The following is a 24,443-nucleotide window of genomic DNA, read 5'->3' on the forward strand; positions in this document are numbered from 1 at the left end:
GGACGGCCGCCGACCGCCTCCGTGGTTCCCGCCTCCCTGCGCGGGACGGCCGCCGGACAGCCTCCGTGGTTCCCGCCTCCTGCGCCGCGGACGGCCGCCGGACAGCCTCCGTGGTTCCCGCCTCCTGCGCCGCGGACGGCCGCCGGACAGCCTCCGTGGTTCCCGCCTCCTGTGTTTCCGCCCACCGAGTTGGGTTTGTTTTGTTTTTGTTTTTTGGACTTTGGACCCTCGTGTCTCCGCCTATTTGATAGGTTGTTTTTCGTTTTCCATAGACTCTGGCCCCCCGTCCATCTCCCCTCCACCCACCCTGTTGTATTTCAGTTTTTGGGGCGTCTGGGAGCCGCCCGTTAAGGGGGGGGTACTGTTGTGTTCTGTGTTTTTCTGTATGTTTATTTCTAGTTTCCTGTGTGTCTGAGTCTCTGTGTTGTCCTGTCTCCCCGTGATTAGTCCCCAGGTGTATCTCGTTCCCTGATTTCCTCTTGTGTATTTAGCGTCACCTGTGTGTGTCTGTCTTCGTCGGGTCCTACGTCAGTGTCAGTCAGTGTACGTCTTGCTACGTCCGTTTTCAGTCTGTGTATGTCGAGTCCTCGTATCGCCTGTTGCTACCTGTAGTGAGCTTCAGCCTTCCGCTCAGCAGTGCTGCCAGGTCTGTGGACTGTGTTTTCTGTTTGTTTGTCTTCATTAAAACTCCTCATCACCACACAACTGGGTTCTGCTGCGTTTACCTCACCGCCTCACACCACCACTTCATGACAATAGTTGAATTAGCCTGGGTCTGCCTGCCGTGTTACTGCCCACATTTTCCATTATTGCATGACAGCTATAAGATAAGATGAATTTAAATTATCCCTGTGGGACCGTGGGGTCAGTGCAGCAGAACAAAATGAATTATAAATAGGAAAGCAATACAGTTCCTTGCTGACTGTAAATGCATATGTTGTTAATGGTGGTGATGTTGTTAATGGTGGTGATATTAGAGATTAAAGAGGTTGTACTTTATAGGTAATCAATGTGGGGTAATTGCATCCTTGGTGGAGTTTAGCTTTCTTGTTGACGGTGGAAACTGGGACTCCTCACTTTATTCACATGCTGCCATAAGTATAGTTTTTGTTCTCTAATCCTTTGGGGTGGGCAACAATATCAATTCGTCAATGCATTGCAATTAATTTTCTTCCAATATAATATAGATTCTGAAAACTCTGTGAATCAATATTGCATTGTTCAGCGGGTTCGCGCCATGGTGAACAATACTTTGCCGAAACGTTTGACTTTTCATAGTTGAGTGTACCACTTACTACATTTCCTATACTTTTTGTCAGGGAAATCAATAGAAGTGAGTTTGATGAGCTAGTTGTTCAGCCAGCGCCATTTCTTTGCACCAATGGCGGCACAGAGAGTGGCCATGATGCAACTTGCTGCTAACTACATCAGCTCTATGTCACATGTGAAACCCTTTGACGCAAAGTTGTCTTTTTCTTGAGTTTACTGGCAAACATTTGGTGTGCATTACCACCACCAGCTGGTGAGGGGTGAGGGTCAGAATGGCAATATTGTTCAAATATACTTGAAAATGATACTTCAAAAATTTTATAAATTATCTTAGTAAAGAAGTTACTTCAATTTATAATTTTCAGTTACAGCACTATATTTTTTTCACTTTGTACTTCACATTGAGCACGTGTCTTCTTCATGTGTATTTCTTTATTTTCAGATGTTGCTGCTCAAATATGTTGATAAACTGTTAAAGTAATGTATGGTAGGCAAGAAAAAAAAGTAATGCTTAAAAATATTAATAGATAATCCAAAGAATTATTTGTATACTACTCATTCTTTATTGAGTTATTTAAATCAATATCAAATCAACATCAAATCAAATTGTGACCCAAAGAATCAAAATTGAATTGAATTGGGGTTTTTAACAATACCTTTAAATAAAAAAATAAAAAAATAAAAATTTCTCTGAATTGGCCAAATTTAGAATCATCTGTTCATACCAGAAAGAGATGCCAAAATCTGTATCGCTCAATAACATTTTAGTTTGTGTGTTTCTGATATTTAATTTTGTCCCTGTGAATATTAAAGAAGCCTGTTTTTTTTTTTTATCTTTCACATTATTTTGTCATTTTCTCTTTAACAGTACGGTTTGTTTGTTTTTGGAGAGAGCAAAACAATGATTCTAGATTAAAGGAGAAATAGTTTTTTGACCTTGATGGCTGACATTGCTTTTCAGGGCAGACATGAGTCTGAAAAAGGCAGCCATGCATAACATCTCTGCGGGATTTGGATCTATCGTAGCTCTTCTGCTTGTGACATGTCCCTGTGCTGAATCTGTCACCATAATGCTTCTGTGTGTGCTGTTATTATCATCCACTGTCACATGTAGGAGAAAGAAAGTAGGTTTATTTCTGCAAATGCTGACTCGCCAACAGATGTAGTGGTGTAAGGAAGAGTGATGTGGAAGAGATACTTTAGAGGACACTTTTACACTTTTTAGGAAACCCAACACACAAAGCTTTCCAAGCACGCTTACAGTGCAAACTAGGATCAGTAACATTCTCCTGCTCATGTTCTAGCTATTGGTAGACCATTTCAGCAAAAAACATCAAACACAATTACACTTTTGGCAATTTTGACAGGAACTGTAAATACTACATGACTTTGTTTATAATGTACTAGCCTTTCACAATGACTGTAGCAGTAAAAGACAAACTTTCTATTGTTGGAGAGTAAAAGGAAAACTTGAAAAACATTAGCGATTTAAATGTTTCTTGTTTATGTTTTATAGATTTCACTTAGGCCCGGGTCACATTACTGTGTATCTGCCTTTTGTTTCAGTGACTTAGGAAGACATGATGTCATAGTAAACACTTCACCATCATCTAACTCTAAATGTAACACTATAGATGCCACGGGATGGATGTTTACACATTCTATTACACACACTATGTATATCACACATGTACCAGTGTGATTCAACTATCAGAGCTGTGACTCAGTAATATTACCTAAACTCAGTCTGTGCTCTCTGTGCTGGGAAGGATCCACTAAAGTTGATATACTGGATCCTAGAGGATGGAAGGGAGACCTGCTCTCTTATTATTTGGCTAACAGTTACATGACCACTTGGTGGAACTATTGAAATTCAGAATTTTTATTCCCACATGATCAGTTCATTCCTTTATCTTTTAAGAAATATGTTATAAAATAAATCTAGATGGCGATGTCATCACAGAAGCATCAAATCCGTTATGAAAATAGCAGAAAACCAATTTCCACACCCTTGTTCCCAATATGCAAACTATTCAGAATGAGTGCATGGGAAGTGATTAAAGAATAGGCTGGACTGAAAAAACAATCAGAAAATTCCAATGTGCAAGAAACATGCTGGAGACAGTCACATCTTTTATTCTTCAGCACAATAGTAGTAATAAAGTTGAATAAATGAATGCCAATAAGTAAGTTAAACCCCTACCTTCCAAAATACTTTACAGTTTCTGTGTGAATGTTTGAAACAGAATCTGCCAGGCTGAAGCTGTGTCATTGGTTAATATTTAAATTCTGGTAAGACAGTCAACCCTTCCTTCTGGCTGTTTGTTAAGTCTCCAACAGGAACGATGCTTATCTATGTTTAATCAGCATTTGTTTTAGGAAAGGCAGTGATGTTTTTAAGTGTCGTGGAGCTTTTGTTCTGGTGATTCTCTGTTCTGAATTTCTTGGAACGAGTCTTCTTCTCACACTCTCATTAAATATTGATGGCTCGTAGTGTGATAGGCCCTAAATGAAGACATTAGTTTTTGTTGGTTAACGTGCTGCTCCAGATGACAGCTGCTGTCACTAAGGTCATGCATGATGTGGGACAAGAGCTGTGGTGACAGTGTTAGTCTGTCCTGTTCTCCTGGCATGTTTCTCTGTGCATCTCTTGTCCCTGATTTGCACGCTTATTGGCTATAAATACGGTTTCCATTTCATTTTATGTCTCATTTATAATATTCAACTGCAGATTAATTTTCATTGTTCATTATAGTAATTTTGTGTCCAGTAATTTTCTATGCATTTGAGTAAATAAATAATAATCAAATAAATAAAATTTTAAAAAATGCTAGCGTGTCATATGCTCTGGCCACACTAACACCAATTGTCCAATATATGTGCCGTATGAGACGTTCTTCGGAAAATGGAGATCAATTGTTTTGAGGTGTGTGTGTGTGTGTGTGTGGCATTGCATTTAATATGTTGTAGAGCCCATCTTTTCAACAAATAGTACATTGTGAGGACCCACTGCTCCTAATAGGGCCCAATACCCAGGCCCCATAAGAAGAAGAGCTGGTTTAATGTTAGGGTTAGGACTAAGGTGTGAATTTAGTCCAGGTTTGGTTTGGAGTTAGGCATGTACTGATAATGATTAGGATTAGGATAAGGCTATAGAAATGAGTGAAAAATTAATGGAAGTCAGTGCAACGTTGTTGTGAAGCTACAAAGACTTTCCATATGTGTGTTGGAGGTTGAGGAACACAAACACAGAGGGATCAGACAGGGATTAGGGCTATAACTAATTGCCTAGTGCTCAAGTGACTTCAGATTTAAGGCCACAGAAATTAAGAATTACAGTAATACAATATTATTATTTCAATATTTTTCAAATTCAAATAATTATTTGTTATGATTTTCAGTAAATATGAACAATAATAGAGTTTGAACTCCTGGCTATTTGTGGTTCTGTATTCAGAGATCTTTCTGTGGAATGTAACTCCAAATTATTTGCATAAAAATTGCCATTGTTCTTTTTATCGTTGAGCATATCGAAAACTGCGTATGAGAAAGCTGAAAAGCTAGGTGCAATGCTATTTGATGCTGGCTTTTACAAAGCAGCCAATCCAGGAGTCCTATTCATTTTCTTAGAAGATGATTGGCTATTCCCCCACTACCAGAAATCAGAAACACAGTGGATGTTAGCTTCTGTGGCAGTGTTGCAACATTTTAATGGAGGAGGTAAAAGTGTTTTCTGAGGGAATCTCAATTATTCTGAGTTCAGCTGGTCGTGGGAGTCCACTGTATTGGCAAAAATAAATCTCTTCTAACTTTGCCAACAAATTTGCCTAAACAAAATTTCCCAGTAATCCACTGGGCTTAATATGTGGATTAAGCCCTGTGGATTCACCAGCGCAATAGTTGCTTCTACTCTTCTGCTGTGTGATTATAAGAAGTTTTCTGGCAATCACCTGGTCAGAAAAAACACCAGAAAAAACATGAGCATTTGTCTTAGACAAAACTACATATTCGTGCCATCTTTTTTAATTTCATAATGGGATTAAAACTTTAATGAGAAACCTGAAAACTACTCATTCTCCGCCAATTACTATGCTGTCTTCTGGACTTGTTTTCCTCCTATCTGGTGGTGCCTTCAACTAGTATGAGAGACCCTGTAACTATGACACAGTAAGAGTCAGCAATAAAAGAACCTGATCATCAGTTTTTGCTGCATGTACATTTGACCCTATTGTTGGTTTATGTAGATTTCAGGCATGTTTAAGAGTGAGAAGATTTATTTGATAAACACTTCACTGTGTCCAAAATATCCTGGGTGATGTTAAAGAACAAACCAGTGAGCTGCAAGATGACTCCTGCTTGTGTGCTAGAGTAATTAGAAATACCTGCCGGGGAGTCCAGGCTTAAATATTTAATCTTAAGGGAGCCGTGGCAAACATGTCATGCCGCCTGAGTTCTTTATGTCCAATTTACAGAGTCCACCATGCAACAGCCACTGGTAAGATGCCTTGTAATTTAAAGAGATTGGGATTGTGCAGACTGTGAGTTCCTGATCATGATGGCCTTGTTGGAAGCTCTCTGCAGCATTAATGTGTGATGGTACTCCATGGGTTTGTAGATGTGTGTCAGTGATAAGGCAGAGACGTGTGAATGTTTGGGAACAGCGGCAGCCGTGTATTCCGCAGAGCTGACGGCTGACTGAAGCTGTTTTGTTCAGAGACAGGAGAGATGCAGATCAAAGGCTCCCATTCTAACAGTATGGTAGCAGAGAGACAGACCCAGACTGACACACTATGCCCAAACTGACACAGAATGTGGAAGACAGACTTGCAGTCAGGTTAATTGCTATTTACTCATTCATCTTGTTGACGTCAATTATGTTCATCCTCGCCCTGCTTTTTGTCTTCTTCTCCACGTCCCCATTTTGACAGATATGTGTCACAAAGATGTCCACACGCGGCTGCCAGGGAACGGACTCGGTCATCAAGCCCCTGGACACCATCCCTGAGGACAAGAAGGTGAGAGTTCAGCGCACGCAGAGCGGCTTCGACCCGTTTGAGAAGCCTGCCAGCCAGGTGAAGAGGGTCCACTCGGAAAACAATGCCTGCATTACTGCCAAGAGCTCGTGTACTGGGAAAGAGTCGCCCAAACTGCGCAGGCACTCCAGCCCAAGTTCTGTAAGTGTACTTCTGCTTATGATCCATGTGTTTATGAGGAGTTGTTGTTATTAATGACCAGCTATTGTTATGGGCTATTTGTTGTTAGAAATGCTGTACCACTATGCTGTATTCACTAAGTGAATGACCATAAAATGAAAAAAAAATGTTTTTCTTATTTAAACAGGAATATGTGAGACTGTATGTTTCACATATTTATGCTGTTGCTTCACAGATGTGTTGAAACGCTGATGGGTCTTAAACCATTTCACTACCTGTGACATTTGTCTTGAAACTTCATAGGTAGTATTCAGTTCAAAAATACTTAACTTATTCCAAAGGGAAATTAAACGTCATCCCTCTTACTTTCCTATTATCTTCAAAGAGTTGTTGAGGATGGTGATGTTGTGGGCAGGAAGGAATTGTGGTACCGAGTAGTATAGTGACACATCTGAAGAAGACTCTGACTGAGGGATGCTGTTAAGTTGCTCAATATCTGGGCAGCAGAGGCAATATTCCACAGCATAATTTCCTAGATGACACCATCAGTCATTGACAACCTCTGCTAATCCAGTCCTTTGCTGTTGCCGCTTCTCTGTAAGGGCATTTTCACCCCTGATAGGAAAGTTGGTTCAAGTTGGGACCAAAACATTTGTTCCATTTGAAGCTGCTGTGGTTCTCTTTCACACTGCAATGTGTCAAGTGAACCAAACCTTTTGAAAACTCTGTTTACCCCCTTACCTGTCTGAAGAAGATACCGAAATGTAAATATAAATGGAGCGGCGTCAGATTTTAGCGGTTGTAGGATTTCACTCATCTGCTGCTTGACTCGCATGTTTGTTTTGGTTGTATTTACCCAGAATACCGTGCAATGTAGTCAGCTTCCTGTTTTTGGAGAGGTCTCCGATCCACTTGCTGTTGCAAGTTTACTTTAACTGAACCCAGACTTAGGATTGTTGGTGGACTTTTTTTTTTCCACATCAGAGTTTGAGTGAGCATTCACACCTCCCCAAACCAACTGGACTTTCTGGGCAAACAAACCAGAGTTTGATTAAAACGGACTAAAGAGGGCTGGTGTGAATGCACCATAAGTCATGCTGCTCTGTTTTTAGAAAGAGCGCTCTTCCTAACAAACAATCCATGTTTTGTTTTTTCTAACTGTCCGGTCATAAACTTTCACATTTACCACACTAACTGAGACCTGTAGAGTCTGATATTGTTCTAATTTTGTACTTTAGTTCATGTTTAAATAGCTCTACAACCCAACAAATACCCAATAATTGTTATTGTTCTGAAAAATGAACCACTCGAGTCCAGGCTGCACTTAGTTTTGTATCTACTTTGAATGTGGACCTCAATAGAAGAGGGTTGAATGGCCTTATAACAAAAGACTGTTCCTGTCTTACGTGCATTGAAACTTATTTTCAGTCTTGGTGAATAATTTATTTCGCCCCCTATTAGTTTTACAAAGTGAGCGGTCTGCACAATGCTTCCTCAAATAAAATGAAACGCCAAACTGATCTTTCAATTCAACCTCTGAAATAACAACTCATAATGTAGAAAAGTGGCTCTTTTAGTGTAATTAGGATATATTTGAGATGAATATTCCCCTGCATTTAAAACAAGAAGTGATCATATTCTGCTGCCAGGTTCACAACTCCCACCGTCCTAGCAGGAACAAGAGGAAAGAGAGAACACCATCTGGAAAGCTGCCGATGAGCAGTCACTTCTGTTTGATCAACAATGGGCGAGAGAGCAGTCAACAGTAATGTAGGTGTTGCCATGGAAACAGCTTTTTGCTTTCGGGAGGCTTTTTCTTTTGTTCACAATTAGTCATTTTTTATTTGCCCTTCAACAAACTATTTAAATATAGAACAATTATCACCGTGCTCCTCTGCTGGACTCTTAGTCCCATCTTGTACGGCTACAACAAGCAAAGCAAGCTTGCTTGTTTTGCTTGTTGTTCATATTCTCTCAAGTACTTGTATATGATTTGCAGACCGTTAAACCCAGATGTTTACATAAACAGCAAAAGAAGACACATAAGGGTTCATTTCCTGTTTATGTCAGTTAGAACTCCCAAAACATCTCAGAGAATCATTTTAACTTTCTTGAAATCTCTGAGGTTTCCAACCATTTCCTCAGTTTATGCGGGAAATTCATTCCTCCTGACAGAACTGGTGTAAGCGGGTCAGGTTTGTTGGTCTCCTTGCTCACACTCACACGTTTTCACATTTTCACACAAATGTTCTGTGGAATTGAGAACAAAATTTTCTGATGGCCACTCCAGAACATTAAGTTTGTTGTTTTTAAGAGACTTTGGATCTAATTTGGTGATTTGCTTTCCAAAGTGTTGTTGTCATTTGGAAGACGAGTTTGTGTCCATTTCTAACTTCTTGCCTGATGTTGCCATGCCACCTTTCTGGACTGTGTTCCCTCCCGACGGCTCGGGATGTACAGTGGCTTCAGTATCATCCTCTGCTCATTATGGGCTGGTGGAGACAACCAGGTTGCCCTGCATCCCCCTATTTCAGATTTTAGTTTACTTTATTTATCAATTTTCACAGCATATTCTTTACAGCATTCAGTGTTTTATACAGCTGTCTTTAACATATATAACCTTACATAAAACACACACACACAGAAAAAAAAATAAATAAAATAAAGTAAGAATATAGCAGTAGTTTAGTTATGATAAAATACTCATTTGTGATGTTTCCATGTAGTGTAAAAATGCCATGTTTTGATAAATTTAGCAGTTGAACCTGATGGCTCACATTTCTAAATGTAAGAACCTCATGAGCTCTGAGAGCCACTGTTCATGTGTATGGGCGGGCCTTCTGTTTCCACCTCAACAGTATCAGTCGTCTCGCAATCAACGTAGCAAAAGCTACTGTATTTGAATTATATTTGGAGAGTAAACTATTCGGGGGTATGATTCCAAAAACTGCTGTTAGAGCCGAAGGTTCAAATGTAACATTGTATATTTCTGAGAATGTATTGAATATAGATGACCAATAGGTGTGAAGTTTTGAACATGCCCAGAAAGCGTGAATAAGGGTGACCTCTGACCTGCATCGGTTACATAAGGATCAGTCTTAGCTAGCTTTTCATTAGAGATATGCAACCGTGCAGGACTTTGAACTGAAGGAGTCCATGTCTCATATTGAAGAAGAGTGAACCCTGTGAAGAATGGATTGCCAGAGCTCATCTGTTAATGTAACTGCAAGATCTTTCTCCCAATGCGACTTAATAATGGAGAGAGAAGGAGATTGTAGATCTAGCAGTATGGTATAAATCTTTTGATGGATGTTTATACCTATGATTTTATCCAGAGCTGTTTCTTCAGGCAGTTCAGGAAATGTGGGATATCTATTTTTCACAAAATGCTGCAGTTGTAAATAGCGGAAAAGTGTCTGTTCCATGAGTTGTGTGAAGTCTGAACAAATCCCATCAATGAAAAGGTGATATTAACTTCACTGAGTCCATTTTCCAAATTTTAAAGGCAGAATCAGACATAGAAGGTGGGAATATATGATTTGAACAGATAGGAGTTTAATTGACATAAAATGTTGTCCCAATTTTTCCTACACTGCACCCAGGAATTATATAGCAGAGGGTTGCATTTATAGGTACAAACCTCTTGGTGGGTTACAAATATTATTAAATTAGAATCCCTAAAAATATCATCTTTTATTTAAGCCCAGTAATAAGACTGAAAATTTGGCAAAGCTAATCCGCCCATACGTCTGGGTCTCTGCATAAAATCTTTACGAATTCTGGGGGATTTACTATTCCAAATAAAAGCTGAAACGTGTTTATCTAGTGTCACAAAGAATTCCTTTGGGATGTAACATGGAGTACACTGAAATAAATAAAGGAACTTGGGCAGTATGTTCATTTTTATCTATAACCAATTTACAGCATGCCACCTCTGAAAATCTAGTTTAGTATGTTCAAAATGGATTGGTTTTGATCTTTATATTTGCGAGTAACTTTGACCCCCAAGTAGGTCACGTAATCCGATTTAACTTTAAAAGGGAACTTTACAAATGAAATCTTCCTGGCTTTAGAGTTTATACTAAATAATTCACTTTTATGTAAATTTAATTTATAACCCGAGATAGTGCCAAATTGTTCAAGTATGGTAAGAGCATGGGGAAGAGAGCCCAGAGGGTCTGATATATACAGCAGGAGGTCAGACAGCTAAGTTTTGATAAGGTTTATCCAAATAGGCTCTTTCTTAACTATAGTGGTAACATGTCAAAGAGAATTGTAACATATGAGCTTTCCAGGCAGCCCTTAAGGTGAAGTTCACTGCAGCTTTGAAGAGCAGCGGGAAGCCAATGTTTCTATCTGGTAAAAGCTGAAAGTTGGTGTTTTCTCAAAATGCTGCAATAACTACTTTAAGAATTTGTTGGCTATGACTGCTGGATAGTTGTGTTCTATTTAAAATGAGATCAGAGTTCAACTGTAGAGCTTTGAAATTTTGTCAGTCCTCCTTTTTCATGATAAAGGTGGACTGACAAGTTTGCTTGTTATATTGGCTCCACCTGGATTGTTTCTTCTTCAGAATTCCTCTCTGTTACATTCACCATTTTTTTTACTTTAAAGTTCACTTATTTCTCTAACAAGAGTGTACTGGAAAGTCTGACAAATTTCACACTAAAGAAACTTTACTGATAAATTTTAAGTATTTACATTTACATCTGGATATCTGACTGTTATTTTTGATATGGGTGCAGTTCTGAGGACAGGAGTATAAGTTTTCATTATTACTCAGGTTGAATGAAGTCAGAGGGAAACAAAGTTATTCAAAGATGCACAAATATTGTAGTGTTTTTGCAATATACCAAGTTAAATAGCAATTACAGCATGGGTGATATAATTTTCGTGATATTAGCTCTTATTCTTGTACATTTTAGTTTTTGAAGAGAAATTGAAATCAGCTATAAATATAACCAGCTTTGGTGGGTTACAGCTTTATGAAAATTGGATTTAAAAAATTGCATCTCTGTCACAAAATGGTCACATTTACCTTCAAACAATGCTAGAAGATGTATGTTATTTAATCTGGAAGCCAAATCCTTTGTAGTCAAATATTATAAATCTTAAGAATCCCTAAAATATCCCAGTTTTATTTAAAGGTGCATTTCCTTATATAATTACAAACATCCATCTGAAGCATATATTCTGAATCTGTGTTGGTTTTGATTTGAATCTGATCACCACTTTTGATTTCTCTCAACATTAGCTGATCTGTTATTCTTTTATCTATAACCAATTTACAGCATGCTGTTTTCCTCCTGAGCTTAACTGAAACAAACATGCATTTCCTAATCATGCAAATGAGATTTTCTGCTTTTGTATAGGGTTCCTTTTTAATTTAGCTCCTAGTATGAATGACCTAATAAATATGAACACAAACAAGACTTAAAAGGACAGACATTAAGGTTGATTGATTTCCTGCCAGAGTTGCTGTAAGACACAAATTAATTGTTTCAGCCAGATTATGAAAATCTGCAAATTGTGCCCTTCACAGGTGCTCTGTTCAGGCAGTTTAACATGCTTGAATTTCAACCAACATTTCATAATTAAGTACCCCAGTAAAATTGTCATCAGTTGATCAGAGTCTATTTATGGGGCACTTCCAACACAACCAGGTTTAACACAGAAGTATTTTCTAAAAGCTAAAGCAAGAAATGCAAGCAATTATCAACATACTAATAAAAAATGGCAACATAAGCAAAGAACATAATATTATAATAACAAATGTACCTGAACAAAACTGGAGAAATTTTCATTGTTTCTTGCTGGATTTTTGGTTTTAACTGTTCCAGTCAGTTTTTCAGTTTCAGTAATATTTGGTTTGTTTTGAGCTAGAAAAGCAGATTTGCCTCCTTCAAATTCATGATCTGTCTTCACCATACTTTGGAATAAAACAGGGAACGCTTTATAGTTAGTTTGAAGGAGAGAAGAGGTTGGCTGGTCGTGAACATCCCACTTTTTGAGTTTAGTGTACAGACAGTTTGACTTCCTGCTTGATCCCTGGAGAAAACGTAATTTGCTTAGAAAAGCTCTGAGAAATGCTGAGCTTATTAGCAGAGAGATAACAAGAGGGGGTGGGAGGGGCACAAGGTGGAGAGGGGGTAACTATTGAGGACGGGGCGCCTGCAGCCCAGCTATGGATTTGGATGGAAGAGACATTATGCTGAGCTCGGTTTAGGGTTTTTCTAAGCACATATATGAAAACTGCTTAAAAACTCGTTAATAATGCATGGTGGAAGTATGGTAAATAAATCTAAAAAAACATGCATTGTTCCTGAATCATTATTGTTCATTAAAAGAAAGATGTAAAATGACTAAAAAGTCATTTGAGCAGCATTCAGCTTCTTTGCACCTAAACTCTGTTACAAACGTCCAGAAAACTGGAAAGCTGCTGAAACACAGAGTTCCTTTAAATCAAGAATTTTAAAGATAGTTAATGGAACAGTGACCAACACATCTGATGAGCATTAAAGATTTTGAAGATGACAGTTGACAAAATCTAATGTCAGTCACTGGTTTTCACAACTGTTGACTACATGATGTATTTAGGATTTTTTTATATTTTCACGATGTAAAGCACTTTGAATTGCTGTGTTGCTGAAACGTGATTTATTGAGAGAGTGCAACAGTATTTACGCCATACTTTTGCAAGCTAATTCAAAAAGAAAAAAAAAAGTGCGACCCATATCCACTAGGGGGTACCGTAGATATTCGTGCAAAAGTCAGACCATTCCTTCTGGAAGCTCACCTGGTGATTAACTGGTTTCAGTGAATAATGTGTTAACATTCAGATTCTGCTTGCATCTGATTTTTACCAGATAGATTTCAAGCTGCTCATCTCAAGTTCTTATTGCCGTACAGCTGTAGTTTTCAGCAGCAATCAGTGAAAAGTGTCTGAAAGTTACAATTGGAACTTTAAAAGGGCTCTTCTCAGAAAGTGTGCTAAGCAGACTACTCCTCCCAGTGACACCTTCCTGATGATGCAGTGTGGAACCTTTGGATTTTAATAACTCTCCTAGAATTGCAATGGGTTTTTTTTAATCCCAGAGGTATTTCTTCTCTTTCCTGAATTCAACCATTTAAATAATATTTTCTGTTTGTCCCTTTTTCACTCAGCCCACAAGCCCCAAGTTTGGAAAGGCAGACTCATATGAGAAGCTGGAGAAGCTGGGAGAAGGCTCATATGCAACAGTTTACAAGGGAAAGAGCAAGTAAGCAGTGTTCACAGGTTTCTCCTGTTTTCCTTCACCCATGCATTTAATGATGTGTTTAATTTTGTATGCCGCTGCTGTAACTGAATCAAAAGTTGATGAAAAGCTTATCACAGTCACAGATCCTGGTTTTAATGTAAAATCCCACATATACAGTGCAGATTTCTGTATTTTAATTACCAGAGAATGGACATTTTTTTCCCTCTCTTAATGGTTCAGTGCTTTTCTCCCAGGTTTTTCTAATTAAATTGCAAGAAATGAAAAGTTCCGGTGCTGTAAACGCACAAACCTCTGCCGCCTCTAATCTTCTTCCTGATGATGTTATTTTGTGTCTCTTTTGATTGGTGAGCTTCATTCAGCTGTAGTGCTGCACCCTTGTACCCAAGTCTCACTCCAGTGCTGCTGAATTACTTTTTATTGACTTAACTCTCCTCTCTCTGTTCTCAGGCTTTGCTGACTTTGAAATGTCTCGTTTTTCTCCATAATGAAGAAAGTCCAGCAGTTTATGGCACTTTGTTCTTTGTGCTGTCATCAGGGTGAACGGGAAGCTGGTGGCTCTGAAAGTGATCCGTCTGCAGGAGGAGGAAGGAACACCCTTCACAGCCATAAGGGAGGGTAAGTGAAAAAAAAAAAATCTGAATCCCAGTTCACGTCCTGCTCATACTAGGGTAAGAGGAATGTTCCTCCAGCCCTCTTCAGGGCTTCACAGCTGGTAACAAAGTATGAAATCCTTTTTTACCCCTGATTTGGTGTTGTAAATTTTTAAGATGTCACAGTACAGCACAGTAAAGTTCAGTACAGTAGATTTAACTAGGTTATTTTTTATTCTAGTAACAAATATGTCCTCACATGTCACACTTATGTTCAGAAGTGACATGTATGAGCTGCGTGTGACAGCGTTTGGTTTTAAAGCCAATAACCGCTTCGAAGCTTCTGTTTAATTCACATTCTGAACAATGCGGTGGATGTTCTGCAGGAGGAGGGTCCTCTCAGTATCAGTATGAAGTCCATGTAAGTGGTCAGTTTTAGCCCTCAGACTGGATATGCACACTAGTAAAGGTCTGATTATTTCAGAAGGTTGTCAGTAATTAGGATATGTAAAAAAAAAAAAAAAAAAGCTCCAGAAGTTTCTGACTTTCCTGACTTTGCTGAAAGTAAAAGCCTCTGCTCCACACAACCCGCTCATATGGAAATGAACCTGAGATGAGAAGACGCTTCTATCATGCAGAGGCTCAACTCTCCTTGAGAACAGATCAGATGGGTGCTTTGAAATTGGACTAATTCAGCACTTTCTGAGTAAGAAGCGCACAACGCAGATATGTGACCAGCATTATCCCTCTATAAACTACTCCATCCATGTGTGTGCGTGCGTATACATGTCCATGTATCCAGGGAGGTTGTGCATGTCTCCACAAGCTGGTGACAGGATCCTGGAGGTATCAGGCTGCAGATCCACACATAGTCCTGTCTTTGATCTGCTTCTATTATTTTGAACAACCTTTAGCTTCTCCTGCAGGATGAATGCATTCATGAGGCTCTGGCACCGGGCAACTTTCCAACAATCTGTCCATCAAAGCCTCCCTGTGCCTTTGAAACAGAACTTAAACATTAATCCCATTGGTAACCGTCTGAAAACCCACTTAGTCCTTTGAATATAAACCAAGCTTATGTTGTTCTAATATTTGGTCCAAATAAAACAGATTCCTTTTACTGTTGTTTGACTGAACTGTATCTCAGTAATTGAGGCTTCAAAACCTTTGCTGATGTTCACTCAATACAACAGAGGGTTTGTAAACAAGAAAATGAGTGAAAACCTCTCATTTCATTGATCCTTTGCCAGTTCAAATAGATGATCAGAGATCAGTAATCACTGACCTCAGACCAGTTAGGGTAAGACTGTAGTGACGAAACAACACAGATCCTTCTCCTGCTTCTCTTTAAATCAGCAAACAGAAATAGACAGAATCAAAGCAGCACTATTAAATATGATGTTATAATTTTCCTTTGTCTGCCTTTAGCCACACAAGTTTGAGTGATATTAAGTTTTTTGTTTTTTTTGGAAACTGTAACAAATTTCATTGTTACTTTTTATAAGTTTTCACTGCAGAAATGCAAAACCTAGCAGGTATTCTTATTCTAGTTTGTAGTGTAAATATTTTAGAAGATTTGAAATGAGAAACAAACTTGTAAGTAACTCTTCAAGAACTTGTAAGTTCAAAAATCCTTAATTTTGATGACAAAGTACTTATTCCATTGGCAGATGATTTCACTTATCTGAAGTGAAATTATCTTCAGATAATCTTTGAAGATTTTTCAGATCCTATAAGTGACATAATCTGCCAGTTGAACCAGTGCTTCTGAATCAATAGTAAGGAATTATTGACTTAAAACAAGCTCCTATATGTAAGATTTATAACTAAGATTGGTACATATCTTAGCGTGCTAAGATATGTACTCTAGAAACTAGGCTAAAAATACATTGAGTTTGGAGGACTGTAGATAATGATTGAAGAAAGTGCATTTTATAGACCTGTGGTCATTGGAGTGAAAGACAAAATTGAACTAAATCCTTTGGGTGGAACAAATTAATGTTGAAGTAAAAAGAAGGTAAACTTTATTCAGTACTTAATTAGGGTAATGTGGATAATTAGGTGGCCATGTTTCTTATGAATGTTTGTTTTTTGTTTTCAGTTTTCTGTTCTGTGGTTGCTGCCAGTAGAACATTGTGTCTATATTGACCTCAACACAGAACAGCTGCTCCCAAAGAAATAACTCCTGGCAGTAAGATAAATGTACAAATATATTCATTGTCATTGTATTTTACTTAAATAGCAAAAGAAAAACTAAACATTAAAAATAACTGCTGGAAGTCTGTCCCACCCACTGCACTGTAGAACTGGTATGATCCAAGTCACTTTGCCTCCAGATGATCTCTGCCTTCATCAGTTTAATGATGTGCTGGCATAAGGATTACTGGGGTTTTATGTCAATTTTATGACATTACAAATATTTGAACATTCAACTTACTGGTATGAAGCATAAATCCAGTTGGCAAATGGAGCATCCCTCCAGAGCCTCCCCTCACTGCTGATTACAAACACCTCTTAGATCATAAATGTGTTAAAAAGTGAGTGTGAGAACCTCTGAAGCTGAATCCATCCTGTGTTTTCTCTGTGTGTTGTAATCTCTCCCTAATCCCTGCAGGTACTGAAGCGCTTCAACAGTCCAGCTAATGATCATAGAGCAGCCGGGTTATCTGGCTGCATCATCTACTGTAACACCCCATAATGTGCCTCTGGTTGTGCTGCTCTCTGTTTGCAGCATCTCTTCTGAAAGGACTGAAGCATGCCAACATCGTGCTCCTCCATGACATCATCCACACCAAGGAAACCCTGACTCTGGTGTTTGAGTATGTGGTGAGTTTGAACTCTGACCTCAGCTGTGTGATGGGTGGACCAAAGAGCTCCAAATGTAGATTAAAAGTCTGACTTCAGGGAAACCATAGTTCTGATGAGTATGTATATTTATTTTTTGCTTTGTGAGAACTTTCAGTTTTTCATACCCAGCTGTCTGGAACACGAGCTGTGAATATTTTAACTGGTAAACCCTTGCTCAGTTCACAGGCCTTTAAAAGCTGTTAAAGCTCTCATGGATTTCTTTTAGTTTTTACTAAAGTAAAAAAGGTGTCTGTGTGTTGTTGTGGAGGGCGGGGGGATGTGCCTCTCTAGCAGCCACTGGGTGGGGCTGCATTTCTATTCAGATGAATCTTTGATCTTCAGCTTGTTAGTGGATGAGCAGATCTGGATCCCTCCTCCGTCTTACTCAGCTTTTCACCCAGGGTGGGCTAAATGGAGTGGTCTGATGCAGTTTATTATCTGGTTTTGCTTGTGAGATATGAGTAGAACTCAGCAGATTCTGTTTAAATTAAACATGATGGAAATGATCAGCTTATTAGTTTATTGTTCCTGGTGAATCTTCTCTCATCTTCTGCTCAAAACAGTAAATCCTTCCCATATGTAGCAGACTGATTGCTAGGGGTGGGTTTATTTATTGCTGGTGGAAACTTCAAGTTAATGTCAAGTTTGGTGCTGTTGCTTATAAGGATGCAGAAAAGCATATTATAGATTTTTCTAAAAGCTAATGGAGAATGAAGGCAAGAGGGCATAATGCAAGGACAGAAAACCGATGGGTTAAATCAGGAGCAAGTATTACAGAGAGATGGAGATAATGGAAATAAAAAGGGGAAAGATGAAAACAGAGATGTGGTGCATGTCTCTGTGGGAGATGGACAGGCATGTCTGCATGTGAATTATTCAGCAGGCTCCTTTGGTGTGAGCAGCAGTAGGAGATTGTAAATATCTCTGTGATTTCCGAACCACTGCCTCCTCCATCCATAAATCTGCTCACAAAGCACCAAAACGTTGCCTGCCTGCCAAACGTGTCCACTTTACCATTAGTGAGGACTCAGTCGGTTCATGTGGTCAACTTTGACAAAATATAAACATTCTTTCTGTTTCGTGGTATCCTGAAAAGAGAAGAAATGCAGATATTATTACTGTATGAAATGTCTTTGCTCAGAGATCAACAGGACTCAAATCCTGGTCTGAGTGCCTCTATTAAAGACAGAAAAAGTTTAATTCATTCATCGCTGCTGTTAAAATAACATATAGATCAATCTGTTGATCAGTCAGAAGTTCCTGCTGCTTTAGTGAACTCTGTATTCAACTGTAGTACAGGATAAGTCAGCTGTAGCAAGCAAAGTATTTTGTAAAATTGATTGAAAAAAAAAAAAAAAAAGATAACTGCTCTTGTCTTTTATGTTGCAGCACACAGACCTGTGTCAGTACATGGACAAACACCCAGGCGGTCTCCACCCAGACAACGTGAAGGTAATGCTTCTCTTCTACAGTCTGGATTTTTTATCATTAACCCCAAACAGTTTGTTTCTCTAAGTCTCAATGATCAATCTGGGTTTAGTGAACACAACCTCCAATCCCTACCAGGATCGATAGGGATCTGCCTTTGTTTTCATTATTCATTTAATTTTACAACTTTTTCTTCATGATGGATTACTTTACCATGTGATTAGTTCTTGGAAGCTTCTCAGTTCTGGAAGTTCAGTGGTTCTTTTTTTGTGCTGCTTATCTTGATGATGATCCTGTGACAGAGTTCTTTAGCTACTGAGACAGTGTGTTTAGTCTCTGAGAGAGAAGTAAACAGCTCAAAGGCTGCTGGTCCCAACAGGAATGTACACATTAACTTAAGGTTACAGGAATGTCATGTTAAATGGTTTTCCAAACTTTTACAAATTAAGATCTGAAAAGTGTGGTGTGCATATGCATTCAGCTCTTTCATGTTTTACATTTTGTGGAATCACCTTTTGGGGTTTGTCACTTGCAGCCATAAAAATCTTCAAACTGAAATTTTAGTTTGTTTGTCTTTGTGAAACAGCCAAGCTCTGTCAGACTGGATGGAGAAGATCTACAAACACAGAGAAAAACCACAGAACCAACAGATTAAGAATTTATTTTTCTGTCAGTATACCTAGAGGGAAACAAAAAACAATAACCATGAAACCATAGCAACAACCAACATATGGGTGTGTAATAATAATTAGAACATCACTGAAAAGTACACAGACCTCTTGCTAAATAATCTGTCATACATATAGCAGGTAAACTGTGGCAGGAGGATGATTTCGATCACTCTACTGTTTCAATACATCAGCAGCAAATATTCAAAAAGTAGAAAGTTACTACTCTGTCATCTTAAAACAGTGATTAGTTAATTTTGACCTCCTTTAAATGACACAGGGATGGCAGCCTGCGCTGGTGAAGCTACAAGCCTGTCCTGTATGACCGTGCAGCGCTCTGAGTCACTCATGGTGCCTGTGTTTGCACGACTGCAGGACTCAGCTTACATAAATTAACAGGTGGGAAGAAGCGATAATGTGGTGAACCAGGCATCTTGGTGGTGGAGGGGGTGTTAGGAAGTTCTGTCATGCTGGGTGGTGACAGTTCAAGCTCCATCTGTCATCCAGCAGCTCATAAGTTTCAATGCCACAGATTTACAGAAGCTCTGTGTGTTTCTCCTGCTGCCAGCAGCCGTGCGAGTCACATGGATGATGTGAGATTACTGCAGGAGAGCTGATCGAGGTGTTCACACCCATCAACTCTGTTACCTAACAGTGAGACTCCTGCCACGGAGTTTCCAGCGTGTTGATAGGGTTCGTGACTTTATGTAGACATGACATGTTGTGAATTGGAACCACACATATCATTAGGAGGATGGTTACAGTAGTCCATCACTTCCTCTCTGCTGTTCTGTGTAGCATGGTGTTGGGAAAGCCTCAAATATAGACGCTTCCATTGTCCGTCACTTCATGAGGGGCATAACCAGGGTTTAGGTGGTGGCAGCACTCTGCAAAGGTTTTATATCCTAAAGTGGTCCTGGTCAAGAGCACTTGGTGTGATTTTCTGACCTGTATAATATTAATATAGAAAGTAGACTTCTGGTACACTTGGTAGTAGAAGTGTACCAGAAGCTAGCTAAAATCTGCAAATACTTATGACCCCCTCTAATAACACGTAGAATTTTGTGTTTTAGTAAAACACTAAGGTAACTTTTTAATAGATCACTGAAAAGCATTCTATGTACAAACATGGAATGTAACATATTTAACTTTTTCACCCATTTTAGCTGAACTCGTTCACTTTACCTTCCCCTTCCAGCCTCTGACTGAGCCTAAAGGAGGCAGACTGATGTTCAGTTCAGCCACAGGCCAGAACCAACATGAGCAAAAGCACCATGAGGAGCTTTAATGTCACACAGATGTGCTGTTGTTTACTAATCAGCTGCATAAAAGCTATTAGTGTCTCTGCTGCCTGACCAAATTAACATGCGGGGACGTAGCCGTAACAGTCCCTGCTGCTGTAATTAACGGCCATCAGCAGAGTGGTGAGAGCATGCGAGTGTCACTGCAGCTCCACTCAAACTGATCTGAGGTCTGCACCTGAACTAGTTGGTCCTGGTGAAACCCAGTGGAAATGGCACAGCACCATTAACCCTTCCTGCCCCATTGACTGTAGTTTGTTAGCAGGACGGCTGTAATCCAACGCCCGGCAGGATGACCTCACTCTGACTGCTCCTGAAGTGCTCCTTTATATTACATTAGGCCCAGTCGGATGAAGGAGCCTGACTCACTGACATCCTCATATATCAGAGGTAAAGTGATGCCCACAACCCAGAAGTCGGGAGTGTTTGTCCCTCATAATTAAGTTTAGCGAAAGCTGAAAGCTCCTGTCAGCATTGTTAGCACACTGGGTACAAATATGGAAGAAATAGTTCATCTAGTATTGTGGGAGTGTAATTAGCACCTTTATTCCTAAGAAACACTAGTTTTTAAAATAACCTTGTTGGCATATTTTATCTGCACCACTAATTATTCAAATACATGCACCTCTTTTTGTAAACTATAGAAGACAGGAATGTAACACATAGCAACATTTCCCTTATCCATTCTTCAGTGAGGACGGAAATGAAGTTGAACAAAAATCTCACTGAGAGAGACATGCAGCTGACTGGCATGTTGGCTCATGTATCCCCATAACAGTTACGTAGGTATGTCAGCATGGAGGCTGAATTTTCAGGAGGTTCTGTAACCAAGATCAGGCTTTAAGAGCCACGTAAGCTACAAAAATACTGCACATATTAAAAAGCTTAAAATAAATTAGACATCACAGCCATATTTGACACCTTGAAATTGATCCCCGTCTCTTCAAGAGCCTTCAAGTCTTTCCACATCATAACAACTATGGTTCTCTATGCTGTTAATTGATGCCTGTGGTAACTATTATTAGGAGTATTGTAGCTTGTATGATAAGGCCAGCAGCTCCACCAGGTGTTTGCTAACTGCTGCTGCTAGTCTGGAGGAGCAGTGGACGGATGCTCTATAGGTAGACACTTGCCTGGGGATTAAAGCTCCAAGCCTGAGCTTTGGTGAGAAGAAGGCATGTTAAAGCTACAGTATATAACTTTTATGAAAATAATATTTTTTTTACATATTTGTTGAAATTCCCTACGTTCTTACAGAATGGTATTAGAAAGCTTTGGGGTAGACTGACAGGAGCGAGACTCCCATGCCATCAGGAGCTGGTTATTCTTGTGTAACTCTGTGACTGTTTGAGCTTTGTCCCACTGGCAATAAGTCCACCTCCAGGGATATATATATATATATATATATATATATATATATATATATATATATATAGAGTGATATATATATATATATATATATATATATATATATATATATATATATATATATATATATATATATATATATATATATTTATGACCTTCCTAACATTAAAATCTGCTAAGGAAATGTTCTCACTTTAAAGGTTGTACTTTTTTACCAGGGTAATAGCAGATTAATTTTTTATTTATTTATTTTTTAAAGTTTTATTGGCTCTAGTGGCAATTTGATAGTTAATTGACAGGAAAGTGGGTAACGAGAGAAGGGGGAAGAGATGCAGCAAAGGTCGCCAGGCAGAATCGAACCTCGGCGGCTGCTCCTTATGTGGGTTGTGCTTAACCCCTGCGCCACCATAGCACATCCCATGGCAGATTAATTTTATCTGCCATAAAAGATGAATTTTTACATTTACATTTATAATAAATGTGGAAGCTGCTTTTTATGAGCAAAAGGTTGTAATGAGGATTGTAAAATGTACTGCTTCAATATCTTGCCTTGCTAGATTTTCTGATTTTGGATATAAACTTTAACCAAGTGTTCCAGATGAGATAACACAAGTATGCCAAGTTCCTGATCCAAATTTGACTCTCTGATAGTTTGACTAATTCCTTTCATCTCTCTGCCTTCTGTACAGCGTTTTCATCCCACTGTTTGGTGTGACAGTTTGATGGTGCTGTTCAGAACGTCTCCACAGAACTCAACAAGTGATTTCTTGTGTTTGTACAACTCAGGTGTTCCAGCTTGAGTACAATCACACAGCGGATGACTGCGATACGCCCCGGCCCAACATTTAAACATGTGCCAAGAATGATTCTGGGTCTTTGTGGAGCTTTATAGCCATTTGCTGGCAGCTCCTCAGGTTGAGCAGGTTGACGCTGTTGCTGATTCAGCCCATTAAAGACGACACTTTACTGATGCTTAGTGGAAAAGATGGAGGCTCTTTTCTGTGCCTGCTGGCAGATGGTCGAATATTTTCACTCCATTTAACACTCCTTCATTTGAGCTCTCCCTCACTGATTTCATCGTGTTTACTCATTTTAGTGAACCGGTGCTGGTGGGGGATTGTAACTATGAGCATTTGTTTCTATGATGCTAATTTCTGTGCTGTCACTGACTGAATTTGCATGTCCTGTTGGCTCTGTTTACTGGAACAGAAAAAAAAGCTGAATTTATGGGCTTTTTTCAGATTAAAACAATATTTGTGAGTTGGTGTTATCACACCTTAAATATTGGCACTTATATTTTAAGCCTGTTTCAATGATTAGAGTAAATGTTTATATCCATATTGTTATTCATCCAGATCTAGTTTGATATGCACAGACTGAGGGATTTTCCTACTTGTCCCATTTTATATCTCAAATTCCCCCCCCAAAAAGAATTCCTAAACAATGTAATTGGATTTTCAGAAAACAGTGTAGGGACCTTCCTGAGGTCAGCTAAAAATGTATTTTAGGGAGCATTCACAGCCATATTTAATCTGCTTTAATCAAACTCTGGCTTGTTTGCCTGGAAAGTTTGGTTTGTTTGGGGAAGTATGAATTGGCAGTCAAATTTTGATGCAGATGAAAAAAGTGACCTCTGGTAGCCTACAAACTTAGATCTCAGTTCGGTTGAAGACAACTCTGATGTGGTTTGAAAACAAGCTGACCAGAGACTATAATGCAGGGCATTCTGGGTAAATACAACCAAGACAAATGCATGTATCTAACACCCGCTAACTAGCTTGTGCTCAGCCCATTCTTAAGGAATGTTTGTTTGGCACATTTGTCAAAAACAAAAGAAAATTTTACAGCCGCTAAACTCTCATGCCACTTCATTTTTTTGTTTTACATTTCATAAGGAAGGACTTAGGTATAAGTCTTCTTTAGAGGTTTTCATGTTGTTTTCTTCAGTGCTTGTTGGTGCAGCGCCCCCACAACCCAGGTGGGTGAGCAGGTTCCTCAAAGAATTTGGATTGTTTGACGTAGTGTGAAAGCAAACCAAGTTTTGACCAAAAAAACGCACCACCTTTTAATAGCCAAATGCATTAAAGCAAACAAATCCGCAGTGAAAGATTGTAGTAGTAAAATAAACTACATTGTGTCAGATGACTATATGTGTTTAGCACCAGATGGAAGTCTCAAAGCAGACAGCAGCTCTAGCAAAAATCACACAAACATTAAAATAAAATACATTCTGTCAACAACTCAATAATTACTATAGAGTCTTAAGCATAGATACAAGCTGTCAATCACATTCACACCTGCTTATAATAATAGTTCCATCTTATCTCATTGGATGAAGTGCTAACAACTGAATATCATTTTGTAAGGCACATTTGTTTTATTGCAACATCTCATGGGTTTAGTTCTTGTTTCACTGTTGGCAACTTAAACTGCAGCCATGGTTACAGCTTAATACTTGTACTACCTACTTTAAATGTAAACCTGTTTCTATTTCTAGATTTTATAACTTTAGAGTCAGTATATTCAGTGCAGACAGATCTTCACTAATGTTAGTCTGATG

The 24,443-nt window shown here is 38.9% G+C and overlaps 1 protein-coding gene across 4 annotated transcripts in view; it reads left to right on the forward strand.

Moving 5' to 3' along the window:
- cdk14 (cyclin-dependent kinase 14) overlaps positions 1 to 24,443 on the forward strand; it is a 162,054-nt gene that overhangs the window by 43,124 nt on the left and 94,487 nt on the right. For all 4 annotated transcript variants that reach the window (XM_044117729.1, XM_044117727.1, XM_044117728.1 and 1 more), the window contains 5 exons: positions 6,198 to 6,443; positions 13,587 to 13,681; positions 14,217 to 14,296; positions 17,003 to 17,097; positions 18,508 to 18,570. In XM_044117729.1, the coding sequence (XP_043973664.1) occupies positions 6,198 to 6,443; positions 13,587 to 13,681; positions 14,217 to 14,296; positions 17,003 to 17,097; positions 18,508 to 18,570 (579 nt within the window). The remainder of the gene's footprint in view (positions 1 to 6,197; positions 6,444 to 13,586; positions 13,682 to 14,216; positions 14,297 to 17,002; positions 17,098 to 18,507; positions 18,571 to 24,443) is intronic.

This window comes from Gambusia affinis, linkage group LG05 (assembly GCF_019740435.1).
Source record: "Gambusia affinis linkage group LG05, SWU_Gaff_1.0, whole genome shotgun sequence".
Taxonomy (NCBI): Eukaryota; Metazoa; Chordata; class Actinopteri; order Cyprinodontiformes; family Poeciliidae; genus Gambusia; species Gambusia affinis.